Below are 13,242 nucleotides of genomic sequence, written 5' to 3'. Positions count from 1 at the left end.
AAGTTGCATTTTAATGATGTCCGAACAACACTGGATACTTTGGGATGTTTAGAAACGATTGCTAAACTTTCTATAAGTTGTCGTGGGATCACATTTTATGTCGCCATCCAGATTGAATCTGATTGCGAATAAATCATGGAGGAGGGAGAATTTCAATTCATTATGTTGGACGCTTGGTGACCTTGCATACCTTCCATGAGCACAAACCTTTATTTTATGAGAGAATTCTCAATCACTTGAGTATTTTTGTGAATGATTCTCTGGCCATTAGTTATTAAATCTCTGTTTTTGGATAAGAAACTCATAATGCATTGGAATTTGTGTAACTGAATCCTGCAAGGGTCATTTAATGGGAGATTTGACTTCTCACAACTTATGCGTTATTTTTTTTTTTTAGTAAGATTGTAAATGAAGTGGCCGTGTGCTAACAGTAAACGTTATCACATTCAACTTGTTATGAATGATTACTTCTGCTGAAACATTGAATTTTTAAAACCTTCATTTAGTATAAGAGAAGACTTGAAAGTTAGATATTACTTGGTAAATATTTCGAGGCCTCAAGTTACCTGTAAGCAAAACTTTTCGTCTTGTTGACAAATTGTCTGGAAATTCGACCCAAATAGGAAGCAGGTGATGTTGAAATTCTTACAGAGCTATAAGTATGTTCTAGTGCAAAAATCAAGTTCAAAATAAAGCTCCAGGTAACGCTATCGAATAAGCTATTAAGATGATGCGATTGCTCGGTTCCTATACAACGGCACACCGTGAAAACACTGTACAGACGAAAAATGAAAAATATGATATAGATTCCATACGTAATGGCTTCCTTAATTACCCGAGTCAAAATGTGCATCGGAGTAACGAACACTCTGCGACCTTAGAGTTCATTTACAATTAAAAAGTTTTCTCATTCCGTGAAAAGACGACCTAAGTCTTATGATAAAAGAAAGCAACGAAGGCTGTAATGCTTGCAACCTCAAGATAATTCTCTCTCTCTCTCTATCTCTCTCTCTCTCTATCTCTCTCTCTCACTTTTACTAGTATAACGGTATTTTACCAATCACGTAAATCAGCCAAATCTAGAGTTACGCTGCTAACGTTTTATATCTCTTTAAAAACGAATAATAAAAACATTCATATGAGCTATCGACCAACAGCCATTTTCTCAAATAATCGTCGTCAAAACATAGTAAAATTTTTCCTGGTCTTATTACCATAATCATTTGTAGAAGTAATAATAATAATAAAAAAATATATTAATAATAATAGCGAAAAAAGTAAGTTCAGTTGGAACGGTTCCATCACAAGCGCGGCCGAGCGGTGGAATGCAGAATGAGTGGGGCAATAAATCGATATGAATTTTTTATTTTTTCACGCGTCCAGAATGCTTTGTCTCTAATTATTTCGGAACGTGTTTTTAATTTACATATGACCGTTTTCTCTCCCGTTCCACTACAGAGCGGATAATTAGTTCAATTTTTGCCTTTTTTTTTTTTGATTTGTGAGTATAATATTACATTATATTTTCTTAGCTTTGTTCCCAAAAATTTCTGATATACATAAGACATATCTCTGTAAAACCATTATATTCTTATTCATATTGTTTATTTATTAGATGTTTGGCATTATGCCAAGCACTGATGCAAACCTAGGCCATTCAGCGTTGAAAACAGAAATCGACAGTAAAAGGTTTGGGAAAGGTTGTTACAGTAGGAAAACCTGAAAGCAGTTGCACTATGATACAATTGTTAGGAGCAGGTGGGCAGTAAGATAGAATAAGAGAATATGAACGGAGGTACAGTAAAAGAATGAAAGTAGTTGCAGTTGGGTCCGAAGGGACGCTGCAAAGAAACCTTAAAGTAATGCCTACATTGCACCGAATGAGGTGCACTGACGGCACTACCGCTACGGTGATCTTATTCCTATATACTCTATAAATGTTTTGGGATTTCCGATCATCTGTCTTGCACTCAGATTCATTACCTGAATATTGCCCTTCTCGTGACATGACCTTTAATCATAACAGACGTTTCTGAGCTGAGGAGTCTGTGAGACTTCGTCCATTCCTTCTTATCTTCCTAAGTTTTTTCATTTTTTTTAATAACGGATTGCTTCCTTACTGATTGGCGTGTCTATAAGAAGTAATAAGGTTTCTCTTCCCAAATTTAAGTATATTCCTCAGTTATAAGAAAAAAGCGTTGTTTTTTCGTCAGATACACACACACACACACACACACGTGACCCCACTATGGATCCAGAAACCTAATTAGGCGGCGCTCCTCTGATCTTCAGGTAAATTATATCAAAAACATTGTTGCCATCAGACAGCATTGTTGTTTTCAAAAGGCCATGAATAGAATATATATATATATATATATATATATATATATATATATATATATATATATATGTATAATATATATATATATATATATATATATATATATATATATATATATATATATATATATATATATACATAATATATATTTCTTGATACACCTTATCAGGGTACAATATATAAAAGACTGAAAAACAGCTTCGAAATATCAAAGATAAACATACAGAAAAGTAAAATAGTGTACAATCAAACTTCCTAGTCAAGAAGCAAATGGTCCATAGCCCAGAATTACACTTACAGGACAACTACTACAAACGGAAATGGAACTACTAAGCAGTCAATTACATAGTTACGAAGTTGTCAATAATACATTTCGTAAGCCAGTTATCTAGTTATATTGTCCGTTGCTAATATTAAGAACACAACTTGACTTATATTTTATTATACTAGATACTATCATGTTTCTTTTAATAATATCTCTAAAAAAATTCCTTTGATTTTTCCAATTAATTGCATGATTAAAATTATTCATACGTAGAAAGAGGGCACTCGATGTACTCCTACACGATACACAGTATCTATTGCCAATAGTTTGCCACTTTGACCAATATATTTTTATCACAATCTTCTTTTTGTGTTAGTTTACCTTTGATATTTCGAAGCTGTTTTTCCTTCTTTTATATACAGTACCTGATGAGGTGTATCAAGGATACACGAAAGCGCTAGGTACTGCTGCTTTTCACTTTTCCTGCTGGCTCATGATATACAATCTTCACGTGTGATTGTATATATATATATATATATATATATATATATATATATAATATATATATATATATATATATATATATATATATATATATATACATAAACCTCTGTGTATGCATATATATATATATATATATATATATATATATATATATATATATATATATATATATATATATATATATAATATATATATGTGTGTGTGTGTGTGTGTGTGATGTGTGTGTGTGTGTGTGTGCGTATTTGATGTTGGATAAATAATTATAAAGCGTAAATAAATCAATAGTGGTTATTTCACATTTCCCAAGTCCTTATAATTAAACTCGTTACAGCAGGTGCATAATCGTTAAGCAGATCAGTCCGTAAGATAAAAAATTACAACTGGTACCATTAAACAAAAGCAAAGCCTTCCCTTCAGAGGGGAACATATTTCGTCACTGAGTAAAAAAAAAAAAATAGTTAGGGATTTGACGTCGAAGATATCCATCAATCATTCTGTATGGATCGATGGGTAGATACAGTCACCAAGTGCCACATGAATACTTTATTGAGTAACATTTAGCCTGTAAACAAGTTTCCAAATTAAAACAAACCTCCAAATTGTAAACAGACACTTAAAATGTAATCCTAATAAAAATATGCAAAACAACACAGCAATATTCGTAAAATCAAATATAAAAATGTAAGCAGTCCATTGTACCCACACAGCAATAACACTAACTCCATTACAAATACAAACATACAGTATATCCCACTATAACAATTGCCAAATTCATCATAAATATAAGTACATATTGATCAATACAGTAACTTTACACCTTGGCGCTCCATATCAAACTCCCACACATGCTTAACCGGTGCAATGCTGGCCATACACCTCGCCAGTACACTCTGGACGTATTACCTCTACAAATAAACAAAAACAGAAATCAGCCTACATTTGCACACCCGGCTAGGAGGCCAACCGACACCTGTCAACACACACATATACAATTATAAATAATTATGATTACATCATACACTCCCCCCACCATAACTCAACATTCACCACGCTCTTCAACAGGAAGTAAAACTATCAGTCTATGAGCACCGCTTAATAACATATCGGTTTGACCTTTGTACTGGGGACCTGGTTTATGCACTTTATACCTCAAGGTTACATCTCGTACATGACCATCACTTCCAGGTAACGCTACGGCAACTTCGGCCATTTTCCATGCACCCTTTACAATATTGTTTTCCTGTACAAGTACAATATCACCTGGTCTTAAATTCCTACGCTGAGTATGCCATTTTTGCCTAACTAAAAGTGAAGAAAAATAATCTCGATGCCACCTCTTCCAAAAAGAATTTACAATCTTCTGCATAAACTGAAAAACTTTGCCTTGGATTATTACTTTCATCCCATAATCCACTTACGGGACTCTGACACCTGTATGACCTAAGAGCAAGTCATTAGGGCAAAGTAAATGCCCAAACTGGGATCAAACCCTGGTTTGAGACCAATTGGACGGCTATTCATTAAATAGCAATCTCAAACATACAAGTCTGAAGCTCACTCCATGAAAGAATATTAGTACCAACAGATGTCATAATCATCTCTTTACAGACTTTATCAGAGATTCGCTGCACCCATTCTCCCATGGAGCATCTGCAGACTTGTTGAATGTCCAACTCATTCCGAAAACACTACCAAACTCTAAAATTTGTGTCATATTCCAGTTCCTGGCCATAGTTCGCAATTCTTTGTTAGCTGCTACTAACTGTGTGCCTCCATCTGAATGCATACGCTTTGGAAATCCTCTTATGGAGACAAACCTACGTAATGTCATTAAAAAATTCTCTGTATCATAACCCTCTGCTAAATCTAAGTACACAGCTCTACTCACCATACAATTAAAGATTATCCCATAAACCCTTTTTCTAGTGCGCCTCTTGACCGTGTCTTTCACAATAAATGTACCAAACAAATCAATAGCTGCATTAAAAAAGGGTGGGGCGGGTTGAAGTCTCTCAGATGGACACTGACCCATGCATTGCTCTTCAGTCTTCTTAGCCAATTTACGACAAATGACACACCGAGCCTTCACTGACTTTATAAGTTTCCTGGCTCCAGGCACCCAAAACTTGGATTGCAATTTGGCTAAGGTTACCTCTACACCAGCATGATCTATCTCTGGATGTGTGTTTAACATACAATCTTGTGAATGAATGCCTAACAGGTAACAATACAAATGTACTCCTGTTCCAATTATCCTTCAGCCATACTGAAATCCTTTGACACACATATTAAACCTTCCTCATTCATCACAGCTCCAAGTCTCTCATATCTCTTTTCCCAGTCACCAGCTATAGTCTTCTGGACCCACCCCACCCATATATCCTCTGCTACTTTCAGATCATCTGAGTGAGGAACTAAAAAGACACCTTTAAATGACCTCAACCTAACTGCCTTCAAACTCTAGCAGTCACTCTTAAAAGCTTACTGTAACTACCATATATATTTACATCAATTATAACAGTATTATCCCTATATCGATTATTTACAATTTTGACTGGAGCAATAATCTGGCCTAGTTCGAGATCATTGACTGACTGATGGGCCATTCACTAACAGGTAAACACATAAATGGGGGTCCATTCTGCCATAAAGAATCAGAATCTAAAAGCATAGGGTGTGTAGGCCTTGTAGTTAAGTCTGCTGGATTATTTCCTGAGGATGTCCAAAACCATTCAACAGATTTTGATTTAGTTTGAATTTCTGCTACTCTAGTAGCGACAAAAATATTAAAACTGCTTGACTTATTACAAATTTGTGCTCTGACAATAGATGAATCAATAATAGTATGACTGACTCAAGTTCAATGTCTATTTTCCTTCTCAATCACAGTCCTCAACCGCAGGCCAACACAGCTCCACACAACTCTAACCGTGGATGGTGAGCTGTCGAGTAGGAGCAATCCTATTCTTTGCCATCAAGAGTTTACTTACAAAGGGTCCTTCCCTCACTTTCCACCTCAAGTACGCACAGGCTCCTATAAGCTAACTTACTTGCATCTGCAAAAATGACTAAATCAGGCTTACCAACGGCGTCTTTAGGCTTCACACATCTATGGAACGTCAAAGTTTCTAACGCATACATTTCTTTAAATAACTTTCTCCATCTTTCATACATATACTGTGGCATTGCTTCATCCCAATCTAATCTTCGCTCCTTTTTCACTGATGGTGGTTAGTAAATCGCGCATAAGCAACTTTGCTTTCAAGGTGAATGGCACAATGAACCCAAGGGGATCATATACCGAAGCAGTTTGACTGAGTACCATCCTTTGATTTAACGTATTTGGGAGTTTCTCATCGATTTCTGATTTCTTTATGGGTGGCTCCATTCGAATATTTTTTACTTTCTTAGAGAAATTTATCTTTACACATAGAAAAACAGGTCCTCCTTAGGATTCCAGTTCAACACCAGTACCTTTTCCTTATCAGTTTTCAAGATGTTAAGAAAAATTATCTTCTGGACTCTCACCTGACATAACCCAGTGCTTGATCTGAAATCCTCCCCGAGATAATATTGCATTAGCTTCTACAATACTTCTCTTAGCCCTTTCAACCGTCGATACACTTGACAGTATATCATCAACATACGAGTTGCGATTGATCAACTCTGCAGTTAGGGGAAAGGATTCATCCATCTCGGTGGTTTTTACGTGAGGCCATCATTGCTATTATGACACTAGGTCTATCACCAAATGTCACAGTAGTAGCACATAGTGATCTGGCTCTCTGTCAGTTTTCTAAGTCCCGCCACAAAAACCTATGAGTATGTTGATCAAGTTCTGAAATTCGTACAGAGTTGCTAATTTTCTTAATATCTGCCTACGAAGGCCACAGCATGTTGCCTAAAACGTATCAGTATAGCAATCATGTTGTTTAGCACATCAGGGCCCTTGCAAAGTAATCATTGAGTACGTGACCAAGTAAGAGGAAGAAGAGTTGAACACAATTCTCAAAGGGGTAGAAACTGAGTCTGGCTTGTGGACTTCATGGTGGGGCAAGTAGTGAACGGGACCATTATAATTACTTATCTCATCTATGTTCAATTTTCTAGCAACTTCCCTATGACCCATATCTAAAATCTGATCATTATATTTTTTAGAGTAATCGCTCCCGAGCTTTATTAACCTTCGTTCAGTAGATTTTAGTCTTCCATATGCAAGGAAAACATTATTAGGGAGTTTGTTAGGATCCTTAATCCATGGATAGCTTGCAATCCAATACCCATTTATTGAATCATAATTAAGTCCTTCTTCTATCTGTTTTAATTCCATTTCCTCCTTCAAGCTATGTTCCCCACTCAATGAACACTTCCCACATTTACAACCACTACATTTAGGTACACATGAAGTTCCAAAATTTTCAACTGAAAAAAAATCTTCTAACTGTTTTGAGAGGTTCTCACTGTATCGTGGTATGATGTCAGTTGACCTCAGTAGCTACAGTCATGTGGCTAATCCTTACCGTTAAGACACTATTAGTACCCATATTCTTATTCATAAACTGGATATGAACCTCTTACACACATTCCAAAATTGTTTTGCATTAGCTGTAAGGTATCAATGGTTCTAACCACTTGAGGTATCATGCTACTGTGATCCACGCCAATTAACAAATCTACCTTGCCTGTTGGCCGACAAATTTTCCACTCCTCTACACCAAATAATTTAGCTATCAATGTGGTGTCAAATTCTGCAATGTCAGATGTAATTTTCATTGATACCACAAGCTTCAATAGTCCATTCAGTACCAGTCAAATCAGTAATTGGCACATTATAAACTTTACTGTCAAACAGCTCAGTGCTATTTCCAACTTTAGTTACAGTGAGACTTACATCTTTACCTCTCAAACCCAACTTGTTTGCCATCCGATGCGTAATCATGGTTAAATTTGAACCTGGATCCCACAATGTTGCCACCTTTTGCCCTTTACTCTGCATATGTCCAATCATCACATACTCTCCCTGTTCAAACAGTCACTACTGACATGTCCCATTTCATAGCAGATGAAGCATACTCTATTGCTTTTTAACAGCTCATATTTAGATTTATATCCAAGTGCTGAAACCCTGAACAATCCAAAATGCTATGGGAAGCTGTACCATGAAACCAACAGTTCTTATTAATGTTAGTGACATGTTAGGTCTACTCCTAGCTTGATTTGATAAGTTTGAAGCAATTTGGTTCATGTTTACAATACATTCATTTAATTGTTGTTGTTGTGACTCTTGGTTTTCTCTTAACTGCTTAATTGCTTCATTCAAATTATCTGTATAACAGTGATCCTCATGAGTCGCACTGTGCACTGCTGCCCTATCAGTGGTTGTACTTGACCTCACTCCTTCCTGCACATACTCTATTACCTTCCTTTCTTTTTCTAAAAATTCTAATAATTTTCCAAATTCCTTCTCACTTTGGGACTCACTAGCTTTTAAAACCAATCCCTTTTCAATGTTGGGGGTAAGAGCTTTTCTACTAAGCTAATTACAGTAGTGTTATTCATTTCTGATTGAAGATCTAGCTTACACATATCAAGCCATCCCCTCTCCACAGTATTCACCAATTCCACAAGTTTTTTTGTTGTTGCCTTCTGGCACAGGCTTAAAGGGCTCTTATCTCACACAAACAGAGTCCCCCCCCACCACCTTTGTTACATTTCCAAATTTTTCATCAAGTCTGGCCATCATCTTATGGAAATCATCATCAACCCCAAGTACCACTTTCAAGGGTTCGCCTAACAAACGCTGCTTAAGGACATATGGATCCTCCCCATAGTTCTTAATCATTAATCTGTCAAAGTCCTTTCTAAAGGATGGGTACAGTCTTATTTGTCCATCAAATCTAGGAGGTTCAAGCTTCTTAACTATAAACTTTGTGTTGTCTGTTTTTTGCTTACCCTTTTCACTGTCTATTTTCGCAAGTATTTGAGAATGTGCCTTACATTTCAACCTATACACTTCAATTATATAACCCTCAGCCGATTCTAATAGGCTAACATAATTCTCATGAGACTCATCAATGCACGAAATAAAATCATCATTAGCCTTTTCTAACCTCTTATAGGCGTCACAGACCTATCAAATGCAGGCTTCAAAATCTCTGTCGAGTCGTCTTGCTTCACACTTTCGTCGAACAGTTTCAGGGTTCGGTTGAATTTCTCCTCTCCGATGTACGCACTGTCTTGCCTCGATCCATCTTGACTAGCAGGGATGTGTAGAATGTCCATCAAAGTTCCCTCAACCATGGTCGAGCAGGTGCTGAATGGTATGGATCGGGTAGATACAGTCACCAAGTGCCACATGAATACTTTATTGAGTAACATTTAGCCTGTAAACAAGTTTCCAAATTAAAACAAACCTCCAAACTGTAAACAGACACTTAAAATGTAATCCTAATAAAATATGCAAAACAACACAGCAATATTCGTATAATCAAATATAAAATGTAAGCAGTCCATTGTACCCAACACAGAAATAACACTAACTCCATTACAAATACAAACATACAGTACATCCCACTATAACTTTGCCAAATTCATCATAAATATAAGTGACATATGATTAATCAATACAGTAACTTACACCTTGGCGCTCCATATCAAACTCACACATGCTTAACCGGGTGCAATGCTGGCCATACACTCTGCCAGTACACTCTGGAACGTATTACCTCTACAAATAAACAAAAACAGAAATCAGCCTACATTTGCACACCCGGCTAGGAGGCCAACCGACACCTGTCAACACACACACATATACAATTATAAATAATTATGATTACATCATACACATTCCATTTCACGTTTGATTCTAAATTCAGTCAAAGAAAAACCACCTCATTTTCTTTCCTCTTCGTGTTATTTCTCGATGTTATTCCCCTCCTATCTTTCGCCTTGTATACTTCCTCGCTTCTTTATCTGTTATCTCTCCTTCCCCTCTGTCTTTCTATTCCCGGGCTTTTTCTCTTCTCACATTTCGTCTTTTATCTCATCTTTTGGCTTCCTGTTTTTTTTTCCTCCACTCATCTTTTCCGTACTACGTCCTTTTTCCTTCCTGCTATTTTACCATCTCCTCCTGTCCATTACCACGTTATTGGCCTCCACTCTCATCTCTCTTTCCCGAGTTTTTTCTGCGTCGTTCTTTGCCTTCTCATTGTTCATCGTTTACTTTTTTCCGTATCCAATAACTCGTTTCTCTTAATCTTCTTGCCTGCCTTATAAAGGAATTCTGCATCCACGTCGGCCCCTCGGCTTTATTTTGTGATTTAGTATGGTTCGTTAAAAGGTAGATTTATGGGTCTTTATCGACCACTCCTTCCTGCTCGCAATAAGGTTCCGCGCGTGATACTCACCGCGCATTTTCGTAAAGTTTGGTCGAATCTATTTGACCTTCGGTATATGACCACAGCTGGGTTTTACTTAAAATCTCATTTTTGTAGTTTTGGCGCCGACGTTGATTCATTGCTGAATGACTGAACATTTAACATTTTGTTCGTAACGTGATAAGTGAGATATTGTATATCTTTAGTTGAAAGCACCCTAATCTCCTGTCTGGTAGAGAACATTGGGCGTTAATTTCTTAACACGAGATGTAACCATAAAAAAGGCAAATTATCAGGTTTGAATTGTAAAGTTGTAAGAATCAGACAACTTCACGAGCCCATTCCCGGAGGTGAAGTTATGGAAATTGGATAGAATGCGATTATCTGCCTTCTGTTCTGTTTCTCGTTCCGACCTGATTTCACGGACCCTTCTGCTCTGTAATCTCGAGGAATTTCCGTCGGAATGAAAACACGCACCTACTAAGAGGACGATGCTAATGTCTCATTTTGCCTACGTATGAGTTCACTTAATTACAGATGCGTAACTTCAGTGTAGGTCAAGAAGAGGAACAGAATTGCGTCAATTCAACGCCGATAAATTGCGCAGACTTCGAATGTATCGGCAGTCAACGACTGAGAGTAAACTGGAGCAACAAGATCTGAAGCTAACCGAGACAACTCATAGCTTAGATGTAATGCAGTAAACTACATGACTCAAAGAGGGCAAGATGGAAACGATATATGGAAACGAATATACACACTGAGAAAAAGAAGTTACCAAGAAGTTTGTTTTATTTTGAAATTAACAGCTGCAGTGACGTGTACTTTTTGAGTGTGAACTTAAATGAACAGCAAACATAACTCAACAGCTAATTAAAAAGAATCAATGTTAAAAAAACCCATTAACAATAAATGCGTCTAGACTGTACATACCCTGACTTGCATTCAATAAGTCACTGTGATATTTAATCAAAGCAGATTCGATAACACTTCTTCAAGTTATATTGCTGCAACATTAAACAACTTTTACCCCCTCCCAATGAATCATGTGATTATACGGACTAATGTGTAAAAACAAAGCATTCCACATTTTTCCAGTTCTCACACTATATCTGTGTTATTTAATTCTTGTTTCCAGTCCCTTGCCAGACTGTCCTATATAAAAACACTTGCAATTCCATCAAGGAACCTTATAAAAATTAAAAAATAACATTGATACTAAAATTCTTGCAAAAACTTGGAACCCTACGTGGAAGATCACTTTATGGTAAAATAATACATTTTGATTGTAAAAAACCACCCTGGTGGTTTGTTCTTTGTGCCTTTTGCAAAATAGGCAACAAAATATTTGGTGGTATTTTTCTGATATACTTGAAATATTTCCAAACTCTTCCTGAAGAAATTCGGGGCTGCTGACAGGTACAGCTCTAAAAACACAGAAGAATAAATAGCCTTCTTTCATTGATTACTATGATTAATGATTAAAATAATAGTGGATGTATGGATGATCAACATACCAATATGCAGCCCTCTAGACTCAGTATTTTTTAAGATCTGAGGGCGGACAGAAAAAATGCGGACGGACAGACAAAGCCGGCACAATAGTTTTTCTTTTTAAACTTACGGACTGTTCTATGAGCAAGAGCCCGTGCTGACATAAGGTCAGCTAAATGTAAAACAACATTTTCAAAAAGCTTATACGATCGTCCTGCCAGTGATATGCTTATATTCTAAGAATTGGGAAAATAATATTTTACTTGATAAAGGAAACGAATGTATTAATGGAATTATTATTTTTATTTGTGTACATGAATATGCAACGGATGTACGAACTAAGCTAACATACTTTATGTTAAAGTAATATCCTTCGTTTGTTTACTGATGTGAACATTCCCCAGTTCCCATTCTCTCTCTCTCTCTCTCTCTCTCTCTCTCTCTCTCTCTCTCTCTCTCTCTCAGTACTTTTACATATCTCTTAATGAAATATGAATAACTGTATCATTAACATAAAAGTACGAAGCGAGAACGCCAGGAAGTTCGCGACACCATCGAATGAGCGCATGCAAACACGTGTACGAGTTACAATATTTTCTTATTTGCTTTTTTTTTTGTATATTGTACCTTTTTTTTTTTTACAAGTTTAGTGTTTCTTGAATATGATTACCAAACATAGAATAACAGTACACAAGGGAATATCTTATTACTGTTGATATGTCATCTTTAATAACCGTAATAATAATTAAAATGCAAATTTCATATACTATAGGTAGTACAAAAAAACAAAGGGGCTGTAACAGGCCGAAAGAATCATTATGTAATTATATATATATATATATATATTATAAATATATATATAATATATATAATAATATATATATATATTATATATATATATATATATATATATATATTATATACTATATATATAGATAAATATATATATATATATATATATATATATATATATAAATATATATATATATATAACTAAAATATATATATATATATATATATATATATATATATATATATATAATATATATATATATATATATATATATATATATATATATAATGTATAACCTCCTAACAAAACACGCATTCCGTGAATCTCACTTATTACCTTTTATCAATCAAGTTCCCTGCATCTGTCTCCCTATTGCTTTCTATAGAGTTATTGTATCATAAGGACATCTCAGAATCTCCCTTTATCAAATCAAACAGAAAGGACATCAGAAATAATCCCCAGAAGCATT

General features: G+C 35.7%; 1 protein-coding gene across 1 annotated transcript; it reads right to left on the bottom strand.

The window, feature by feature from the left end:
- Positions 1-4,704: 4,704 nt before the first annotated feature.
- On the bottom strand, positions 4,705-6,804 carry LOC135221133 (uncharacterized). The gene is made up of 3 exons (XM_064258956.1): positions 6,639-6,804; positions 5,706-5,822; positions 4,705-5,324 (listed from the first exon to the last, which is right to left on the bottom strand). The coding sequence occupies exons 1-3, from the start codon at positions 6,802-6,804 to the stop codon at positions 4,705-4,707; spliced, it is 903 nt and encodes a 300-aa protein (XP_064115026.1).
- Between the last annotated feature and the right edge of the window lie 6,438 nt (positions 6,805-13,242).

This window comes from Macrobrachium nipponense, chromosome 2 (assembly GCF_015104395.2).
Source record: "Macrobrachium nipponense isolate FS-2020 chromosome 2, ASM1510439v2, whole genome shotgun sequence".
NCBI classification, from domain to species: Eukaryota; Metazoa; Arthropoda; class Malacostraca; order Decapoda; family Palaemonidae; genus Macrobrachium; species Macrobrachium nipponense.
The sequence above is the reverse complement of the archived record's forward strand: the minus strand, read 5'-3'. Positions and strand labels throughout refer to the sequence as shown.